At 50.3% G+C, this 19,327-nt stretch overlaps 6 protein-coding genes across 6 annotated transcripts; 2 read left to right on the top strand and 4 right to left on the bottom strand.

The window, feature by feature from the left end:
- Positions 1–386: 386 nt before the first annotated feature.
- Positions 387–4,184, bottom strand: PENARI_c011G05708 (DNA-directed RNA polymerase I core subunit RPA135; the record flags this gene model as incomplete). Its single annotated transcript, XM_022632606.1, has 2 exons — positions 387–1,192; positions 1,244–4,184. The coding sequence occupies 2 exons, from the start codon at positions 4,182–4,184 to the stop codon at positions 387–389; spliced, it is 3,747 nt and encodes a 1,248-aa protein (XP_022487395.1).
- Positions 4,185–6,310: 2,126 nt separating this feature from the next.
- Positions 6,311–7,870, bottom strand: PENARI_c011G11093 (actin family protein; the record flags this gene model as incomplete). Its single annotated transcript, XM_022632740.1, has 3 exons — positions 6,311–7,187; positions 7,239–7,734; positions 7,828–7,870. 3 exons carry the CDS (start codon positions 7,868–7,870, stop codon positions 6,311–6,313), a joined length of 1,416 nt encoding a protein of 471 aa, XP_022487608.1.
- Positions 7,871–8,640: 770 nt separating this feature from the next.
- Positions 8,641–9,754, bottom strand: PENARI_c011G12000 (telomere length and silencing 1 family protein; the record flags this gene model as incomplete). The annotated part of the gene is made up of 3 exons (XM_022632763.1): positions 8,641–8,870; positions 8,928–9,310; positions 9,369–9,754. 3 exons carry the CDS (start codon positions 9,752–9,754, stop codon positions 8,641–8,643), a joined length of 999 nt encoding a protein of 332 aa, XP_022487624.1.
- A 3,292-nt stretch (positions 9,755–13,046) lies between these two features.
- Positions 13,047–14,588, top strand: PENARI_c011G12536 (sugar porter family MFS transporter; the record flags this gene model as incomplete). Its single annotated transcript, XM_022632774.1, has 1 exon — positions 13,047–14,588. The coding sequence occupies one exon, from the start codon at positions 13,047–13,049 to the stop codon at positions 14,586–14,588; it is 1,542 nt and encodes a 513-aa protein (XP_022487526.1).
- Positions 14,589–14,966: 378 nt separating this feature from the next.
- On the bottom strand, positions 14,967–16,752 carry PENARI_c011G05232 (uncharacterized protein; the record flags this gene model as incomplete). Its single annotated transcript, XM_022632594.1, has 4 exons — positions 14,967–14,999; positions 15,077–16,325; positions 16,386–16,536; positions 16,590–16,752. 4 exons carry the CDS (start codon positions 16,750–16,752, stop codon positions 14,967–14,969), a joined length of 1,596 nt encoding a protein of 531 aa, XP_022487497.1.
- A 521-nt stretch (positions 16,753–17,273) lies between these two features.
- On the top strand, positions 17,274–18,853 carry PENARI_c011G01838 (Zn(II)2Cys6 transcription factor; the record flags this gene model as incomplete). The annotated part of the gene is made up of 4 exons (XM_022632515.1): positions 17,274–17,556; positions 17,607–17,890; positions 17,947–18,071; positions 18,124–18,853. The coding sequence occupies 4 exons, from the start codon at positions 17,274–17,276 to the stop codon at positions 18,851–18,853; spliced, it is 1,422 nt and encodes a 473-aa protein (XP_022487579.1).
- Positions 18,854–19,327: the final 474 nt, after the last annotated feature.

The following is a 19,327-nucleotide window of genomic DNA, read 5'->3' as shown; positions in this document are numbered from 1 at the left end:
ATAAAGGTGGGGATGTAAAAGGACTTGTGGCCTACGACTGTAGCATAATGAGGTTTAACTTCGTTTCGGGGATTTAATTTACTGGGCATTCCCAGTTTCTGTTGCTGGATATTGAACTTGATTCTTCCAAGGTTCCAAGGTTTCTTCTGGCTGATTTGTAGTCACCTTCGGTATAAGCTGTAAAAACTCCATCTAGGTATGATCAGTCTACAAAAACATCTTTTTTGAACACTTGATTCTGCTGTATGCTGATCGTACATGAAGAAATATTTGCAAAAAGAAACAAACGCATCTGAGTATAATCATTAAAAACCAGGTATACGCCACCTATGACAAGCAAAAAAAAAATAAGAGAATTTTTTACTCCAGCCAGAGAGACTGGTCTATCAGTTATCCACCCAGAACTTCATGCGGATACCCATAGCAGCCAACTCAACATCCAAGTAGCGGAGCACACCAGGCACAGCAACAATCGTAACATTGTCACCACCAACAAAGCGCTGCCCATTACCATCCTCCCAGACCTCAGCACGGGAGTCATCAAAGACAGCCTCGCGGGCACAACGACGACAACGCACAATACCAGCCACACCTCCAACAGCACCAACGGCGCCAGCAGCGTGAGAGTGACTCTGCTGGTTAGGAGCAGCCTTAGCAGCGGCGGCAGCAGCACCGGGGTTAATAGCAGCACGGGAACGGGACGAGCCAGAGACGGCGACCTGGGTGGAGAGGAAAGAACCACAAGAGCGACAGATCCAGGTATGCTGGGCGTCGGAACAGTTCATCAGACGATCTTGCAGGAGGAAGGCGGCGCCGTGGGCAATCAGGGAATCACGCTCCATCTCTCCGACACGGATACCACCACCCTTGGCACGACCCTTCACGGGCTGGCCGGTTAGGGCGTTGACGGGACCGGTGGTTCGCACTTGGAACTTGTCGTTCACCATGTGACGCAGACGCTGGTAGTAGACCAGGCCCATGTAGATGTCGGCGGAGAATTCGCGGCCTGTGATTCCACTGTACAGGGGCTCATTGCCGTAGTAGTTGTAGCCGGCTTTGCGGAGCTGCTCGCCGAAGTAGTCGGTTGCGGTGTTCTCTTCGGAGAATTGGAAGGGTGTTGAGTCTTGGGGGAGACCGTGCATGGCACCGGCCTTTCCGGCCATAGACTCGATCATCTGAGCGATTGTCATACCTGTGAAGTGTTAGATGTGTGGGATGGAGGTAGATTGAAGTGGGAACTTACGGGATGGGAAAGCGTGAGGGTTGATAATCAGATCGGGCTGCATGCCGCTCTCGGAGAAGGGCATGTCGACCGCAGGCCAGAGCTGTGACAAGACACCCTTCTGACCGTGACGAGAGGAGAACTTGTCACCAATGACCGGCTTTCGGGGAATGCGGTACTTGACACTGAGGGATTGCATGGGCTCGTTGCCATTCTCGGATCCCATGATACGAATGCTGTCGATGTATCCCTCCTCAGCATCCTTGTACTTCATGTAGTGAGTGATACCGTCGACGTTGACGAACGAGTCGGAGGCAGGATCGAAGCGGACATTGTGCCAGGCGGCGATCTTGTCTCCCTCCTTGACGCGAGCACCCAGGTGAGGCAGTCCATCCTCGTCGAGGATGGCTCGCACCTGCTCCTTGATCTCGTCGCCGGGAGCGAATCCAAACAGCTTGGTGACATCGCGTTTGGACTTGCTGCGCTTGGAGTCGCCCTCGGCCAAGGTGTGAACCTTGGTCTTGTAGACTGTACCATGACCGAAGCCGCGCTCGTGGGCGGACTTGTTGATAATCATGGCGTCGTCCATGTCGTATCCGGTGTAAGAGATAATGGCAACAACTGCGTTCATACCGTTGGGGAAGTTGTCCAGACCGTAGGCGTTGTACAGTGGTGGCCGGACAATTGGCGTTTGACCAGTCTGAATGCGGTACAGCTTGTTGTCCGTACGGTATGCGATTGAGGTACCCGGTGTACCCATGGTCTGTTTGCTCATCTGACACTGGTACATGTTACGGGGAGATTGGTTGTAGTCGGAGAAGGGGGTCATGTTGGCGACGATTGACAGGATGTTGGTCGGGGTGAACTCGATGTGTGTTGAGAGACCGGGGATCAGATCAGACTCGACACAGGCAATCTCCATGAAGGGCTGCTCGAATGGACCCACGAAGTCCAGCTTGTCGGAAGCCAGGTACTTGACAGGTCGGTACATCCTTGCGGACTGGGAGAACATGTAGACACCGGGGTATTGTCCACCGGCTGAGTTTGGGACGTATCCGACTTCCAATTCACGGGGGATGTTGTGCTTTCCTTCGACCTTCCAGTACCGAACGGTGTCGGCAATTCTCTGGGCTTGCTTCGGGGAGCAGTAACCAATAATTCGGCCATCCAACTGTACAACCACACTCTCGTCAATTGCCACAGAAGACTCGGACCGAATACCAAGCTGGACCAAAAGTCGAGGTAGGTGAGAGACTTCCAGGTCACCGGTAGAAATCAAACACTTGTGCGCCAAATGGTTAAGCAGACCACAAGGCGATCCATCAGGAGTGTGCACAGGACAAAGGAAACCCCAACTCTCTGGTAGCAGCTTACGGACGGTAGTAGTCTTCAATTGGGCGAAGAAACTACCACGGTGAATCATGCGGAAGTGACTGATGAAACGGTAGAAGTTGATCTTCTCGGCAATGACAGTGTAACCAGAGGTTTGCTGCAAATCAAGACCTGTAGGACTGACCAAGTTACCGGTAGAAAGGAAATACTCGAGCGCATTACCGATGTTCTCGTTGGATCTTTTGACGATCTTGGAGAGGAAGTCCCGCTCAAATGCTGAATCGGTGAATTTGGCACCGTTGTTGCGAATAGACCAGTCTCTAGCGATAGGTCCAAATGATCGAAGCCATTCCTCGATACGTTCCTTGAGGATCATACCGTACAGGAAGCCACCAAGCAGGATTTCCTGGTTGGAGACAGCATCGGGGTTGTCAGGAGCACAGTCACCTGCGACGGTGGAGTACAACTTCCGGATCATAAAGGTGATCATCTTGAACTTGTCCCAGTCCTGAGACTCTGTGACATTCTCGTTTCCAAGATGAGGGAGAACGACCTTGCGGAGAAACTCTGTGCCAACTTCCTCGTCGGGCATGTCCGCAGGGACACCAAGAACAGGGCGGAAAGCCTTACCCAGGTGGGACCGGCAGTCGTACTGGCTGTGCTTCTGGTAGGCATGGTAGGTTCTCAGGAGAAGCTCGACTCGGTCTGTGACGAAGGTGTTCTTCATGCCCTTAGACTGAGCACCGCCGACAATGGATTCGAAGATTTCGCGGTCGTTGGTCTCAGCGAGCGCCTTGAGAATCATCATCACAGGGATGAGATATTCGTTCTTGCGCCATGAGAAACGGAAGGTCACGTTTCCATCGGAGAGGTAATGAAGCACATTGGTCTGCGATGTCTGATCGGGACGAACTGATCGTATTTGAACACCGAACTTTGTGTAAGACTGACCACGCTTCACGAATGAACCACGAATGATGGACATGGGGAAGTTGCGCTTGCCGACGATCAGCATACGGATCAGCTTCTCATTACCGTTAACAATGTAGAAACCACCCAGCTCCTCAGATTCCTCCTTGTGGCGCACAAGCTCCTCGGGAGTGGCCTTCTCCAGGTGACACCGGTTGGTGCGCACCATGATGGGGACGTTACCCAGCTCGCGGACGGACTCCATCCAGTCGCCGTTGTTGACCTGGTACTCGAGACGAGCACGGAGCTTACCACGGTATGTCGCATGGCGCTCTCGGCATTCTGAGGGATATATTTCACGGTTGCGGGTTGCGAACTTGTTTGTGGGGGGCAGGGTGGGCTTCTCGAGGAAGATTTCTCGCACGCGGACGTTCAGACGATTCCGCTTCGGTGGGCGAAGACCCTCGGCTTGACGGGCCTTTTTCTGTTCATAGGTCTCGAGCTCTCCATCGAGAAAAGTCTTGGTACCGATATCTCTCAATCCAGCCTCCATAATCTTGCTATCCTCGAAGAGTGCATTGAAAGAATCGATATGCGGCCGAATCGACTCGGCCAGCGACGGGTAGGCTGTGTGATCCGTGGGAGGATTCTGGAACAGGTTCTCCCGTCGCAGGGTGTCGTAGTCCACCGACCACTGGGTGTCTGTGGCGGCAGGGGCCATGGTGGAAATCCGCAGCTCTTGGCTGGTATTGTATAGATAAAAAAAAGCTTGCAAAGGTCACGGTAAATGGGGGAATGAAAATGGGATGACAATGTCAGGAATGCAGTTCCACAGCCTCCCAAGAGTATAAAATGCTTGAACCCAAGGGGATTGAACCGACAATGGCAGCTGCCAGACGACAGAAAAGCAAGTCCGTTCCGTTCTGCTTGGGGAAATTTTTCGAGGTGGAACCGAGTTATCATCACGTGGTGATATGTAGTGCGGCCTGAGGCCACATTAGGCCATACTACCGTATTCTCCAAGGCTAACGGTACTTCCTTAGTCTCCTGTTCCTTGTCCTTTGACGTTCATGTACCTGCTTATGTTCATATTCCTACGTAATCTACTGTATGTTCCTTCAAGCCTAGATACGCCAGTAATTTCTTAGCCCCGCCATATACAATTTAATTACCATACAATTAAAATCAAATAGAATGACGAAATAGTTCCTACGCTACGGGTTCCAGCCTAAGCGCCTGAAAGCGTAGTTTTGACTTGCCGCGGGCGGTTATGTCCAAACCTCATCGGCTTCGACCCCACCTCTTTCATAAGCCTCTCCGCTGCTGGCAGCTGAGCTTGTTTTGATCTCTCTCCTTTTTGTTTTTTTCTTTTTTTTGTTTTCATATTTCACCATGGCTGCCATTTTCCGCACTATCTATGACTGGCTTCTAAGGGTATTCTGGTAAGTGGACGGCCCATCCCAGGATGAAAGCCTGCTAAAGTATCCAGGGCCACGGAGATGGATGTCACCATGATCGGCCTTCAGAATGCCGGAAAGTCCTCACTGCTGCGTGTATTGGCGGTATGTTACCCCCTCTCCTCCTCCCCCATCCTCGATATCAAGATCCCATGTATTTTCCATCCGAACTGAGTTGCTGACCGGGTGCAGGGCGGCGAGTTCACTGTCGAGTAAGTTATGTACCATCTAACCCAACCTGTCAGCTGTATCTCATCACGGTGTGTACTTGGCAGCTCGATCCCAACAATCGGGTTCAACACAAAAAGAGTCCAAAAGGGCCATGTGACCCTCAAATGGTATGTCCCCCCTCCACCTTATTTAACAAACGACATCACTAATATTCCTGTTAAGCTGGGATCTCGGCGGCCAGCCCAGGTTCAGGCCGATGTGGGAACGGTATTGCCGAGGCGTCAACGCGATCGTGTAAGACTCGTATCTCTCAGTCCCATCTCCGGACACGGGGCACGCTGACGCAGTGAGACAGGTACATCGTGGACGCAGCAGACCGCGCCGCACTACCAGTAGCGACAGAAGAGCTGCACGACCTAATGAAGAAGCCCACGCTGGACAGCATCCCGCTACTGGTGCTCGGGAACAAATCCGATCTCCCGGAGAAGCTATCCGTGGATGAGTTGATTGAAGCGATGGACCTGAAATCCATCACTCATCGAGAAGTAAGCTGCTACGGGATTAGTGCGAAGGAGGAGACCAATCTCGATGCTGTTCTGCATTGGTTGATTCATCGGGCTAGTAGATGAAGACTGGGGTTGTTTTGGGTCAGCTGTGATATTCTTGACTTTTTCGACTCACGATATCCCTCTTGTACGTTTTGCGCTTTGGATGTCTTGCATTGTTTGGATTGTTTTCATATCTTGTAGACTCTAGCGTGTTTCTGTTGTTTTTGTGGCTTGCAGCGGATGTAACGACCTTGACGATGTAGTCTGATATTTGTGATTTGCATGTTGATAATGATACACCTTGGTTACGTTTCTCACTCGACTCGGTTTGAAGTCTAATCTGGAGGGGACTTCGTAGAACTGGGGGAAATTGACAGATAAATAAGTTGAAACACGGGCCACCCTGCATGGATGCGCTGGCAGCCAACGCATAAGTACAGTCAACAAGTTAACGTTAATACAGGCCTCGGAGGAACCCCGTGTCTACACAACATATCATGTTATTCTCAAATCGAGAAATCAAGTGGCATTAGTCGTACACAAAAATATCTAAGATCGGTTTTGTTGGCCAGAGCAAGTGTGCCTATCCCTTCGCGCCCTAGATAGCGCAAGAACGCCCGTAAACATCAAATCAAACCAGATTAACAGGACTCAGATGCGAAGATGTGAGATCATTTGCAACGCTTCTCCACGATGTTAGGTCCATGCTCCTCGTACTCCTTCTTCGAGATCCACATCTGGTGGAAGGTTCCCAGACTGGCCAGGATACTTCCTCCGATCCAGGAGCCGAAGCGCCGCTCAGAGGTGTTACCAGGGGCAGTGACACGGACTCTGGGGCCAGGGAACATCTGCATAAGCTCATGGTTCAGACGGTCCGTGAAGCCATAGAGCAAGCTTGAGCCGCCGGTCACAACGACATTGGCCAACAAGTGGGGACGGATATCCACATCAACACCGGCCAAAGAGGCCTTGACCAATTCTGGAATGGTCTGGGCGGGAGTCGGGGGAGCGAAAGAGGATTCGGGGTCGGGAATGGCAGCTTTGGCATCGAACAGCGATTCTACCACGCGGAAGCGCTCGACACCAAAGACTTGGTTGTAGCCATCGGGGAACTCGAAGGGGCGGCCGGGGGAGGTACGGGCCATATCCTCGTTGGAAACGCCCGTGGGACCCAAGGCAGAGAGTCTGGTCGGCCCAGGCCACACCTGAACAACACATTCCTTGAACTCGCCCAGTGTGCGCTCCTCGAGAAGAGCGCGGTATGACGCATCGGGTGCCTTGTCGGCGGGGAAAGTCTTGTATTTCGCCTGGGGTGTCTGGCCAGCTTCGACGGCAGCCTTTGCGCTGATAAGGTAGTGCGGCGTAATTGTGATCGGTTGCGGGGAGTTAGATTTGAACAATGCGTTGATCTGCGAAGAGATGTAGTCACCTCCAAGCGGGGAGTGTTGCACACCACGCTTCAGGATCATGCCATCGTGGATTGGGGTAATGGAAATGTTAGAAGCGCCAATGTCGACTACAAGGGCGGAGGCCTTGCCAGAAGCAAAACTACAAAGAAGTCAGCGAATAATCAACACAGCGGATAGACCTAGTACATACGCAGCAAGAACACCAGTGCGCGCCAGATAGAAAGCCGGGGTATCCCATTTCTCCATTGCGATTTCAATAGTCTTCTCACGCGCCTTGGTCGGGTTCCATCCAGGCTCCGTCATCAACAATGGGCTGTCTGAGAGAGGCTTCTCATCCGACTCCACCTCCATCTCTGTTGGCAGCTCTTCGCTAGGAATGTCGTTCAATCCATTCTGGAATGGATTGCCTGGTTTCGTGCCGGTGAGTCGTGAAGTGAATGAGTGCTCCCACACCTTCTCTGCCATATCCCAATCCTCGACGATTCCATCCTTGTTGATGGGGTTGTGGATGGACAGACCGGGTCGCGGGGTAACGAAGATATCATCGCCGTAGATAAGCTTTTCTTGTCCGTCGGCGTTGTATTTTCCGTAGTAAGTAGGGATCAGTGACTTGGGGGCATCTTCACCAGCGAAGCCTGCGCGAGTGGTTGCATATCCTGGGTCCAGGACAATGGCGGACACCTCGTCTATACACGTGAGATTAGCATCTTGCAGAGCGGTGCCAGTCCAATTACTCAAATCGCAGTGGGCGCAATTGGCATGGTATTAGAATCACGTACCTCCGCCATACTCGGCAGCTTGAGGTGGGTTGGAAGGGTTCATTGCGGTTGCGCAGGGATGTTGGAGGGTATGGGTCGCGATCGCGGTTGTCTTATGCAACAATTCTTGACGAGAGGGCCAAATGTCCGTTCTCATGCGAAAGCGACGAGCAATGGATGGGGCTGGTTTGAGGCAGGGAAGGGCCGTCTTTTTGCAGTTGTTTGCTTCAGCTGTCTCGGTCGATTGGCATCACCTGAGAGCTTAGTCATATGCATCAGGTCACGTGGTTATATCGGCTTCAAATACCGCCTGGCGATTCATTCGAAGACATTGCATCAGGCTATTGTGATTGCAGGGACTTGATACAGATATGCTTGGCCTAGTTTTATGGGTGTTGTGTTGTGTTGTTGATATGTGATGAGCAAGTGCCTGGGGTCGGCCATTATATATTTACCATGTTGAGATTAAGAATGAGACATCTTCAACCCATTTTGGAATTTTCACACCCACGCCGAAGAGTGATTTGTTTACAGAGAGCCCAAAGGATATTAGATATCGACATCAGCTAGAAAAGCCTAAATATTTGGGTTTTAGCAAACCAGCGACCTCTCAGGACAAGGCCAGAAGGCATATCTATGTGCACCGATAACCTGGGGGAGCCGCCTTGCCTGTAGATACATCTCAATAACTTTAGTTACTTGTGACAGAGAATCAGCAAATTATGCAATATCATGATGGTATCTTGTAGGTATCGACTAAAAAAAATACATGCCACATAAAAAGAGACATTAGTATCAGACAAAGGGCTCATTTGCCCAAAAGGAACATGACAATCATTTGTGTCCTGGCTTTGTCTGCGTTTCCCGCATAGCAGCTCTGGCACTCCGGCTGCCTCCCAGCTTTGGTCCCCGAGGCCCCTCGGCAACCTTGGGTGCAGGTTTTGTAGTCCGGCGACGGGACTGAATTGCATCCATAAAATCTCGTCGAAATTGCTCAGCGATTCGATCATCAGCAGCTTGATCATCTAGATGTGTTTCATCCTCGGGATCTTCGTAGACATCCACTATAACGGCCAGAGTTAGCAAAGACCCTTCAAAATTCACGTTCGGGTACCACACACATTTGCTTTCGCGTAGGACTTCTTCCACAAGACGATCTCTTTCAATGTCCGCATCTGTCCTCTGCTTGCGATTCCGCCAAGGCTTCCCATCCGGACCAGAGCGACTCGTCCCCGGTACTGGGGTTTCTCTCGGTGTCGGCACGTCTTCTTCTCCTGCAAGTTTCCGAGTCGCAGCTTCCGTTCGCGCAATGTTCCGCAATGTTGCTTCGTGGCCGAGATCGATTTCATGGAGTTTGCCTAGGGACGCAGGCTCGCGTTGTTTCTGACCGGGCACTGATAACCCGCTGGATGTTTCTTCGTGCTTTGTTTGACTGACATCTGGATTCCCTGCCTGGAGCTCAGGTTGGTAGCGCTTGGCCATTTCGGAATCTATGTATGCCATCCTTATCTCGTTAGTCCACATCGAACGGATCGGAGGTCAATTGTAGCAAGGGTTCATACATGTGCCTGTCGACATCCACAGTCTGGCCAGTATATCCAGTGAACCGTTCATTCATAGCTTGGATCTTCTCTTGATCCGGATCTCCAGATGCTGGCCCGAGGGCTAGTTGTCGGCTTTGTTCATTTCCTAGTCGCGATGTGGTAGAGAACCCGATCCCACCCTTTCGGATTGGACGTAAGCGCCGGCTCGCAGCAGCTTTTGTGGTAATAGGGCCATCGGCCTGCGATAGCCTGTCGGGACTTTGGTTGTTTTGGTTTGCGGGACTGGGGGCAAGATCGGCGTCGGATGTTTCTGGGGTTTCATGATCGGGACGTCGGCGCATGAACTTGCGCTTTTTTGCTGGGCGAAAGAGGGATTCATGCACAACGTCTGGTTCTGTATCCATTGTGCTTTGCTGTACAAACTTGGGGAGGCAATGAAGGAAAGATCTCAGGACAGCAATGTGAGGTCATTAGGAAGGAAGTTTGTTATTGGTTCAATCACAGACCGCTCTACTATTCTGCCTATGTTCCGACTTCCAATGGACTTTGTCAATGATCTTTTGTATGGGACTACTTTAATTCAGCTGACACTACTTGCAACAGCAAAACAGACAGGCGTTGATGTCGCATTAAGGAGGGGCGTGCTACATGTCACTGTACTGGAACCCCGATGGGCATTCCAATTTGAGCCTCTTATGATGGCGCTGAGGCTCAGCCTCGGATACCAAAGCTTAGGTACTTATTGGGATGCTTCCTAGGTGGAATTTCACAGATTACAGTTAGAAGTTCTGTACTGAACTTTGAAGGTTTCATTTTCTCGAATTATTCTAGATAGACTGACTCAGCCCCGACATCGAACGCGCAAAACCTGGAAGTCCGGCCCTATCGGCAATGATTTCAATTCTGTGATATGATTAGAATTTAGCCACAACTACCCTTATTCAACGCGCAACAATCCTGGCGTTAGCAATTGAAAACTTCTGATTGGTATCTCCATGGTGCGAACTTTGGATGACATACATGTATGCGAATAGAGTACGACCGGATGACTGGGACGAGTATCTCTTCTCTGCCCTGCCATTTGAATACCAGAGAGAACTCTCTTGCCTGGTACTATCCATTCCAGAGCCCCACCTAGAACCTATGGAGTTTATCATGATTTCACGGCGAGGGTTTGAGGGCTCAGCTATACTGGAACGTGCCTTCCTACTTGCGACCCAGGTTTAATAATGATCTTAACCTCACTATATACTGATTCTAAGTTGATTAGGCTAGTTGGACGTATAAATGATATCCACACAATCGTGATAGCGCTTATCGACCGACTTACCTGTACGGCTCATTCCTCTCATATATCAACCATATCTTTGCAACTTTAACGGCTATACCTGTGCCTAAACGATGTTTCGCTCTGACGCTAACTTATATCTTGGTAGACGGTGAATTGTATCTACGAGCTTTGCCTGGTGCTGACTTCCTACGCAAGTTCCGAAAATCGGGAACCAGTCATGAAGCAAAGTCATCAGAAGACTTGAATATTTCTCTCCATAAAGCCTACCATCTGCAACGTCTTTCAATGCTTTATGCTTTGATAACATAACACTTAAGACGCCTTTTCTTAAAGATAAGGCGGGGAAGGAGATTTTGCCTAACAGTTGCAATGAGTTGTTCATCGTCTTGACGATAACTTAAATCCATAAGTTAATGCTCAATAGCTGCAAGTATAAATACTTCATTTTGGTCAGTTTGCTGCCTTGATTTATACATGCCGTAATTATCATGGTATTAGGATGGAGTTCAGACCCGCGTCACGTTTAGCTATACGCGTCCTGGGAGTGTGCACCATACCGCCACTATCCTACGAACCAAGGGGGTCCTACCACTTTTTAGCGTACTTATGCTAAGATACTACGGACCTTCGAACACAAGCTGCCCCCGGGAAAATCAGGAGTACGGATGATATCGGAGATATGCCTGGATAATCATGAAGTCAAACCAATATCTGGAAACTATTTCCAATATGTTTTCAGCCTAGCGTAGCTCAACAAGGAAGGTATTCCGGCACTCTCTCTCGCTATCTAGTTATTCTGACGGCATTATGATGTGACAAAGAAGAGTTTAAAGTCAATTGACAATTGACAAGTTGTGCGTGCACGTATCTAGTCGCTCCGGGGAAACCAGAAGCCGGGGCACCCGAAAGAATAATGCGCTCAATTCGAGTTATGCTCATCCTTGTACCACCCGTAGACCACAGAAAATGGGGCCGAACGGTCTCGAACTTCGGGAAATTGCGATCTTAACGTCGACGCGGTCTCCGCATCTTAAGAAACTTCTTTGTTCATGACCTCCACTTGTCTCCGCGTTTAAAAGGGATCACACGTCATATTGGCTTAAGGTCAGGGTCTCCTGAAGGGTGATGTCGGAAAGTCAGCTCCAGATATATCAGATTGACGCCATAATTGGCTCGGATGCCCTTTGAAGGACCTGGTAAGTGGGGGTACGAAGGCTAAACGAATGGAACTCGAAAATAACCCGGGGAACTCGGCGAGCTGGGGCAATCAAAATGTGAAAGACAAGCCCCGTGGGGGCCAGGATCAACATTTGCGGAGATCGGACATTTGGAGAACATTCGGGATGAAGCGAATATTGACAATGTCTTGGTGTCGCGTAAGGCGTTACAGGGATAGACAGGACGCGAAGTGATGGGACTTGAAAATATTCTAAGTCCTGATGGTTATAGCAGTTGAAGCCCACGGCAAAGCAAAGGCGGTGACATGACTCGGGCCGGTAAAGTCGGAGTCCGATGAAAACTCCCAACTCTGCCTGTCAAGGGGAACCTCGTCCTATCCCGACCTCAACCCGGGGCCCCGGGATGTACCCCATCTCCGAGTCTTCAAGTCTCCACCCGAGATGAGGTGGCCCGAGACAGACTTCTGTTTCGTTTGCGCAATTCGATTACCCAACCTCATGCCATTCGCCATTACCAATCACTATCGCTCTCACCAAAACACATTCGGAAAGTGACCGAGCTGGGTGGGGATTGTGTAGGGCTTGAAGCCAAGCCGCCAAGCATGTCCACGTTTCCTGGGGCGCAGGCACACCGAAACAAGCCAGAGTCAAGCCTTGAGAGCCTCCGATTTCTGGCCCGAGTTAGGCAATGACCGACCGAAACCCCACGCTTGACGCCGAGAGCCAAGACAGAAGCTGCGTTTCCCCGGCATACGATGGTGTCAACGGAGATTATTTTCCGCCCATATCCCGGCCCTCTCAACGAGAATTTGTTGCGAAGGGACCTGTGCCGGATACCTCCGATTCTCGCAGGACGATCCTCTGACCAAGGTCAGCCCGCCACACCCCTGATTTTCGGCTCCCATCCGTGGATCAGGCGTCTGTTGGCTCGGGAGTGGCAAACCGGCACAGCTCTCTCACCGGGGATCAAAACCTTACCGTGGAGTCGGCGCTGTGACCGAGTCACATTCGAGTTTGAAAAACCTGACCAGCAGCGGTGGCCACATAGATCCACTGTGGACTTTGTGTCCTCCCACGGCCAGAAATTAAAACGATTACATGATGCGGGGTCTCCACGGCGCCAGCAAAGGGACCAAGGGTATAAACCCGTAGGCGAGACCGACCTTCCCTTGAGTTTTTTTCCCCTTGCCAGAGTGACTTTCCTCTACTCAGCTATCTATCCCGGCCATGTTGTTTCGAGGTAAAGCCCTGCGCGTAGCGCAGGCATTGCTTATCGTTGCACCTGCCTTCATTGTTTTCGGTTATAACCAGTCAGGCTTGGGCCCTCTCGCTACTCTCCAGAGCTGGGTGAAGGTGTTCCCGGAAATTGACACCATTAACACCGAGGACGCTGTGCGTGCAACAAACTCTACAAAGAAGGGTGCCGTTATTGCATCCTTCCAACTAGGTGCTCTGGTTGGAGCCCTGTCCTGTACATGGTTCGGTGAGCGTCTCGGTCGCCGCTGGACTATTTTCTTGGGTGCTATCCTCACTATCATCGGCCAAGTGCTGCAGACCGCAGCCTATGGCCTTCCTCAATTCGTCGTCGGCCGTGTCATTCTCGGATTGGGTGTTGGCCAATTCAGTGTTGCCGTCCCTGTGTGGCAGTCTGAGTGCACATCAGCCAAACATCGTGGACAGCACGTTGTCGTGGATGGTATTTGTATTTGTTTAGGTTATGCCCTATGCAATTGGATTGACTTCGGTCTGAGTAAGATCGACGGTTCATTGCAATGGCGTGTCCCGCTAGCTATCTCTTTCTTCTTCTCTCTTGTTGTCCTTATTTCGGTCTTCCTCCTCCCCGAGTCTCCTCGTTGGCTCGTGCGTGTTGGCCGCATTGACGACGCTACCAGCAGTCTGGCTGCCTACAAGGGGTTGTCCGAGGACGATGAGGCCGTCCGTATTGAGATCTCCGGTATCGAAACCTCCCTTGAAGTTTCCGTCGACAGCGCCTCGCTTAAGGATATCTTCAGCTTCAGCAAGCCTGACGAAGAGCGTCTGCTATACCGATTCTGCCTTTGTGTCGCACTGCAATTCTTCCAGCAGATGTGTGGTGGTAACCTGATCTCAACCTACGTTTCAACCATCTTCGAAGAGAATCTCCACATGGACAGTGACTTGGCTCGCATTTTGTCCTCGTGCGCGATGACCTGGAAGTTCCTGTGCAGTTTCATTGCCTTCTTCGCTATTGACCGTCTCGGTCGCCGAAAGATCTTCATGATCTCCGGTGCTGGTATGTCTGTCTGCATGATGGTTCTCGCCATCACCAACAGCTTCGGCGAGAACCACACTGCCTCGATTGTGTCGGCGGTATTCATCTTCCTGTTCAACTCCTTCTATCCCGTTGGTTTCCTCGGTGGTAACTTCCTCTACTGTACCGAAGTTGCTCCTATGCGCCTTCGTGTCGCTATGTCCGCTATCTCGACTGCGAACCATTGGTTGTGGAACTTTGTGGTGGTCATGATCACCCCCGTCGCTCTCGATACCATTGGTTACAAATACTACATTGTGTATACCGTTATCTCGGCCCTGATCCCCATCTCGGTCTACTTGTTCTACCCTGAGACCATGAATCGCAACCTGGAGGCTCTGAACCATGTGTTCCGAGATGCACCCACTCCATGGGACATTGTGTCCATGGCTCGTCACTTACCCCAGGGTGAGGCTGCTGAGGTGGACGTTTGGATGACGGAGGAGAAGGGAGGCGTCGAGCAAAAGGAGCTTGCTTAGAATATATATTAAATTGTTGATTTTTGGCGACTGTATATATGCTTTACGATGATGAAACTCTACTTTTAGGGTACAATGAACGAGTAATATTTTCCAAAACATGGACTGTTTCACAGATTCTACCACTCTATCTACGGAATACTTTCACTTCACCCTCCAGCTTTCCCCCCAAAGTCAAAATTATTGTGTGAAAAATCTCTGTTTATCACGTTGAGATGCCCCAATGCTGCCCCACCAGTGGATCAAGACACAAAACATCATTCCCACAAGTAAACTCCAATCAATGGAGAGATGATTATCCCGTCAAAAAAAAATATATAAAAGAAATTTAAAAAAAATTAGTAAAAATTAACAACAAAATAACAAATTCCTCCAAATCTAGCGCCTCTTAAAAACCAATGGACATTCATCCTAGAAAGAAAAGTTAGCACCGGCGAGCCCAACAAAAAAAGTCACCGAGAAAACCCCGGAGAGTCAAAAAAACCAACCATTGGAAACAAAGTAGCAAAAACCCGAATTTCCTCCGACCTGTCGGTAGCGTGATGCTCCCAATCGAGCTCTAGCGCCGCTTTCCCAATCATACCAGCCATAGAGAGCGGCACATACTTCCTCGCCAGACAATCATGTGGCCCCGCCCCAAACACCAGCCAGTTCTTAGTCTTGGACTCGGCATCCCCGGATATCCAACGCTCCGGGTCGAACGTGTCGGGGTTGGGGTAGACGTTCGGGTCGTGCAGAGCAGGATAACAAGACGGGATGATCATCGAGCCTTTCGGGACGGTGTAGGATGGTGTCACGGGGAAGTTCTTCGTTGCTAGGTAGGGGACGAAGATGACAGGGGGTCTGTGGCGGAGAAGTTCTTTGATTACTGCGTTTGTGTAGACGAGGGACTCTAACATGGGTAGATCGAAGGGTTTGGTTTTGTCGCCGCCTCGTGCTGCTAGGTTCTCTTCGCGGAGTCGGTTTAGGACGTCCGGACGTTGGGCGAGGATTTGGAAGAGCCATGTTGTTGCGCTGCTTGAGGCGTCTTGAGATGCGAAGAGGAAGGTGAATAGTGTTTCGCTGATTTCTTCGTTGGTGAATTCACGGATCATGTTCGTTGGCTTTTCTGCGTCTGTTTCGCCTGCTGCGACTTTCTCTTGATACTTTTTCGAGTTCAGCATGTGCAGTACCCAGTGGTCTACTATGCATGTGGGTGTCGCGCCAGTTGCCATGTTTTCTTTGCATGCTGCTGCACATTTTGCGAATTCGACGTGGACGGCATCGGCTGTTCGCTTTCCCAGCCAGGGCTTGGTGAATGGGATGTATAGAGATAGGGGAACATTGACTAGCTCCAGGGCAGCAGTCGCAAGGTAGAAATCGTCTGCGATCTTCTTGACTGCGGCTTGAGAGATGTAGTCACCGAAGAACGTCCGCAAGGACAGAGCACAGTTGATCTCGCGGAACATAGCCATGAAAGGAAGTGGCCGTCCCTTGTTCGCCTCGCTGGTGGCGACGAATTTATCAAAATAGTCGGACAATACTTTCTCTTGTACTGGGAGGTAGGTAGAAATGGCCCGGTTTGTAAACAGAGGAGTTAATCCTCGTCTGTACTCGGCGTGTGCCTTTCCTTGGAGAAAAACCCATGATTTGTGGCCGAGGATATCTTTCGCAATCGGTACAATGCATGGCTCGGCGTAGGACGGCGATTTGAAGACCTTGTGGGCGATGTCTCGGTCGGAGGCCAGAACAACGAATCTGCAAGGCTATGTTAGTGCACATACGGGAAGATGCTTCGTCAGCAACGTTCAACCATACTTGTGGAAGACTGATACACAGCTCAGCGGCCCACTGGCCCACTGTTCAAGATACGCATCGAATTTGGGATGGAGTGCCTGGATGAACGGACCCATGAGCGGGATCTTCAGGGGAGGACCAGCAATAGAGCCCTTTCGCTTGATATACATCACTGGATACATTAGCTGGATTATGATATCATCTAGACTGGTGATCCCTTGTTACCTTGGTCATAGACTACCACGGCAAGTAGAAAGGTCACGACATATTGCCAGGTAGACCATCCTGCAAGAGAGTCCAGCCAGCTTCTAGCCTGCTGAGATGAGTGAAGAAGTAATGTCCGCGACTCAAGTTGGGGGATTGAACAGTTAGAGATATCGGCAGCCATCTTGGAGACCTTGAGGTTTTCTGACAGATATTGGTGTAGAGAAAGAAAAGGGGGACAAACAGGCATTAATTGAGCTAAATAAGGTAAAATTCCCTAGTATATCAGGGGCACATCAAAAGCGAGGTTTCCTACAAACAACGGACTAAATTGCTCTCATTGTATGGCCCCTTTGCAATCGTGTAGGGCACGGCCTATTTAGGACTAGACTCCGATGTCAATCGGGATCTAGTCCTCTTCAGGTTAGCGCATGATTGGTAAGTATATGCCGAGATGTGTTGCAGTTTGAATATTGAGAGCTGCGAAATGATACCGAGAGAGATTCGGGGACCTCAAGCAAGGTTCTCGATTCTACAAGCAAACCGTCCACTTGAAAACATCCGTTGATTTGTTGCCTCTAAATCCGACGCGGGAAACGGGTCGAGGGCAAAGGCGGTGTATTATAGGCTGGGCAGTCTATTCCGCTGACATTCGCTCCTTATTTTAATGGCTCGAGTCCCACAGCTCAGTCTCGCTGCTTCACAATGCCTCAGTCGCTTCGTCGAAGTTGCGCGGCATGTGCTAAGGCAAAACACAGCTGTGACCTCCGTGCCCCGCGTTGCTCTCGCTGTATTAAACGTGAAATCCAGTGTGTCTATGCAAATATACCATGGAACGTTACGGCAACGCCTGGTCCGGACGACAGATTAGCCAGTGCTCTCGATACAACCAGCAGTCTAAGCAGCCGAATTGGGTCCATTGATCCCTTTGATTCATATCCACAGACCAGACTTCCCCGCGCACAAGTCCAACGCCTCATCCATAGCTGTAAGTACACCTTTAATCCATGTCGATCAAAACTAAGACCACATGTACAGTTCTCCATAAAATTGCATTTCAGTACTACCCTCTTGACCTGAACGCAACCTCAAATCCATTCCTCATCTCTTGGTGGCCACTGGCTCTGGGCGACCCGGCACTGTTTCATGTATCGCTGCAGACGGCATGTCTCGACGAGGAACGTCTGGCCCAAAAAGGCTTCCAATCCTCCGAAATACTCATGGCAGACTCCGTGAGTCTGCTCCGATCTAAAATTGGCGATATGTCCCTTGCTGTACAAGACGGGACTATGAACTCTGTCATCACCCTGGCTACGATCGAAGTGAGATGTCCCTAATTCTTACTTTTTAACCCACCACTGACCTTTTTTCTATTTAGTTTGGGAAAGGGAATACCGAAATTAGCGAAATGCATGTGAATGGAGTTAGGAGACTGGTGGATATGAGAGGCGGCATCAATTCAGTGCGACAAACCAGTCCGCTGACCGCGCGAATGATTAGCTGGTAAGATGGCATTTCATCACTTGCGTCATCTATGTTACTGACATCCCTCCAGGGTGTCCATGCTTATAATGGGCCATCCCCAATTCGAGACCCAGGATGATGCCGGTATTGGAGATGGCATACCCCCCATCCCCGAATGGCAGTTGGACTGGATCGCCCTATCCGAGAACCTTTACGATATCAGCGACCTTGGCATTGACGATGAAGTCAGGAATGTCTTCACCCGCCTCCGCAACGTCTTTCAGTGGGCGCAGCAGATACCATTCCCAACCACCAGGCTTCATGATCTCACCTGTTTTGTCGTACATCGACTGTTACTGTCAACACCCGGCACGGACAACACCAAGTCCTCCCCGATAACCGAATGCATTCGCTACACCATTATACTCTATATGTTCCTCATCCAAGGACCAACATATTACCCGCATGCAGCAATGATGGACATGATTGTCACCCGGCTGATGGGTCATCTTAACGAACTCGAATCGACACATCGGGTATATGATTCGCTTGATATCTGGATTCTTGCAATTGGAATGGTCGCATCAACCGGTACAACGAACTATCCACGGTTTAAAGAGCGAGCACGGGGTTTGAGCACTTCTCTACGGTTGGAAAATTGTGAAGACGCTCTCTTCCATATAAAGAGAGTCCTTTGGCTGGAGATATTACAAGGTGAAAATGCGTTTCGACCTCATTGGGATTCAATCATTGGTAAAGACCCGCTCGAGCCGCCAACCTATACAATCTACGCCTCGTCAAGCCGTGCTTTACCGAGCTGATCAAATCGCGCAATTTAACCCGGCGAACAAGTGGTTTCTCCAATCAGGCGAAGAAGAACTGTGTTGGTTAGCGAGACCGGTCATTTGCAGGTTCCTTTTTAGGGCAAGACACCGGTCCAACGAATTGTGCTCTCCACAGAGTGTCAGATTATGACAATCCCCCCGACCCCCTATGGTTCCAGAACCTTGACAGAAGAACTTGTCAGAAAACGGGATGCAACCATCAAGTCAATATTGAAGTGCAGCCTCCGGATTTCACGCGAAAAAGGCCTGTCACGTTCCCATTAGACATTATGAAGACACTTACGAATTGGTGGCAATCAAGCCTCTAGCGCCTATGGGTGGCACGAGGAAGGAATGACAGGGCAGCCACCAAACCATCCCCAAGAACATCCCAAGAGACGTGATAAAACTTGAAGTGAACTTTAAGAAACTCGAAATCGTTACTGGAATGCAGGGTTTCTAATGCAGCAC

The sequence above is a fragment of the Penicillium arizonense genome, assembly GCF_001773325.1.
Source record: "Penicillium arizonense strain CBS 141311 chromosome Unknown PENARI_contig011, whole genome shotgun sequence".
NCBI classification, from domain to species: domain Eukaryota; kingdom Fungi; phylum Ascomycota; class Eurotiomycetes; order Eurotiales; family Aspergillaceae; genus Penicillium; species Penicillium arizonense.
Note: the sequence above shows the minus strand (reverse complement) of the source record. Positions and strands in the feature narration are given on the sequence as shown.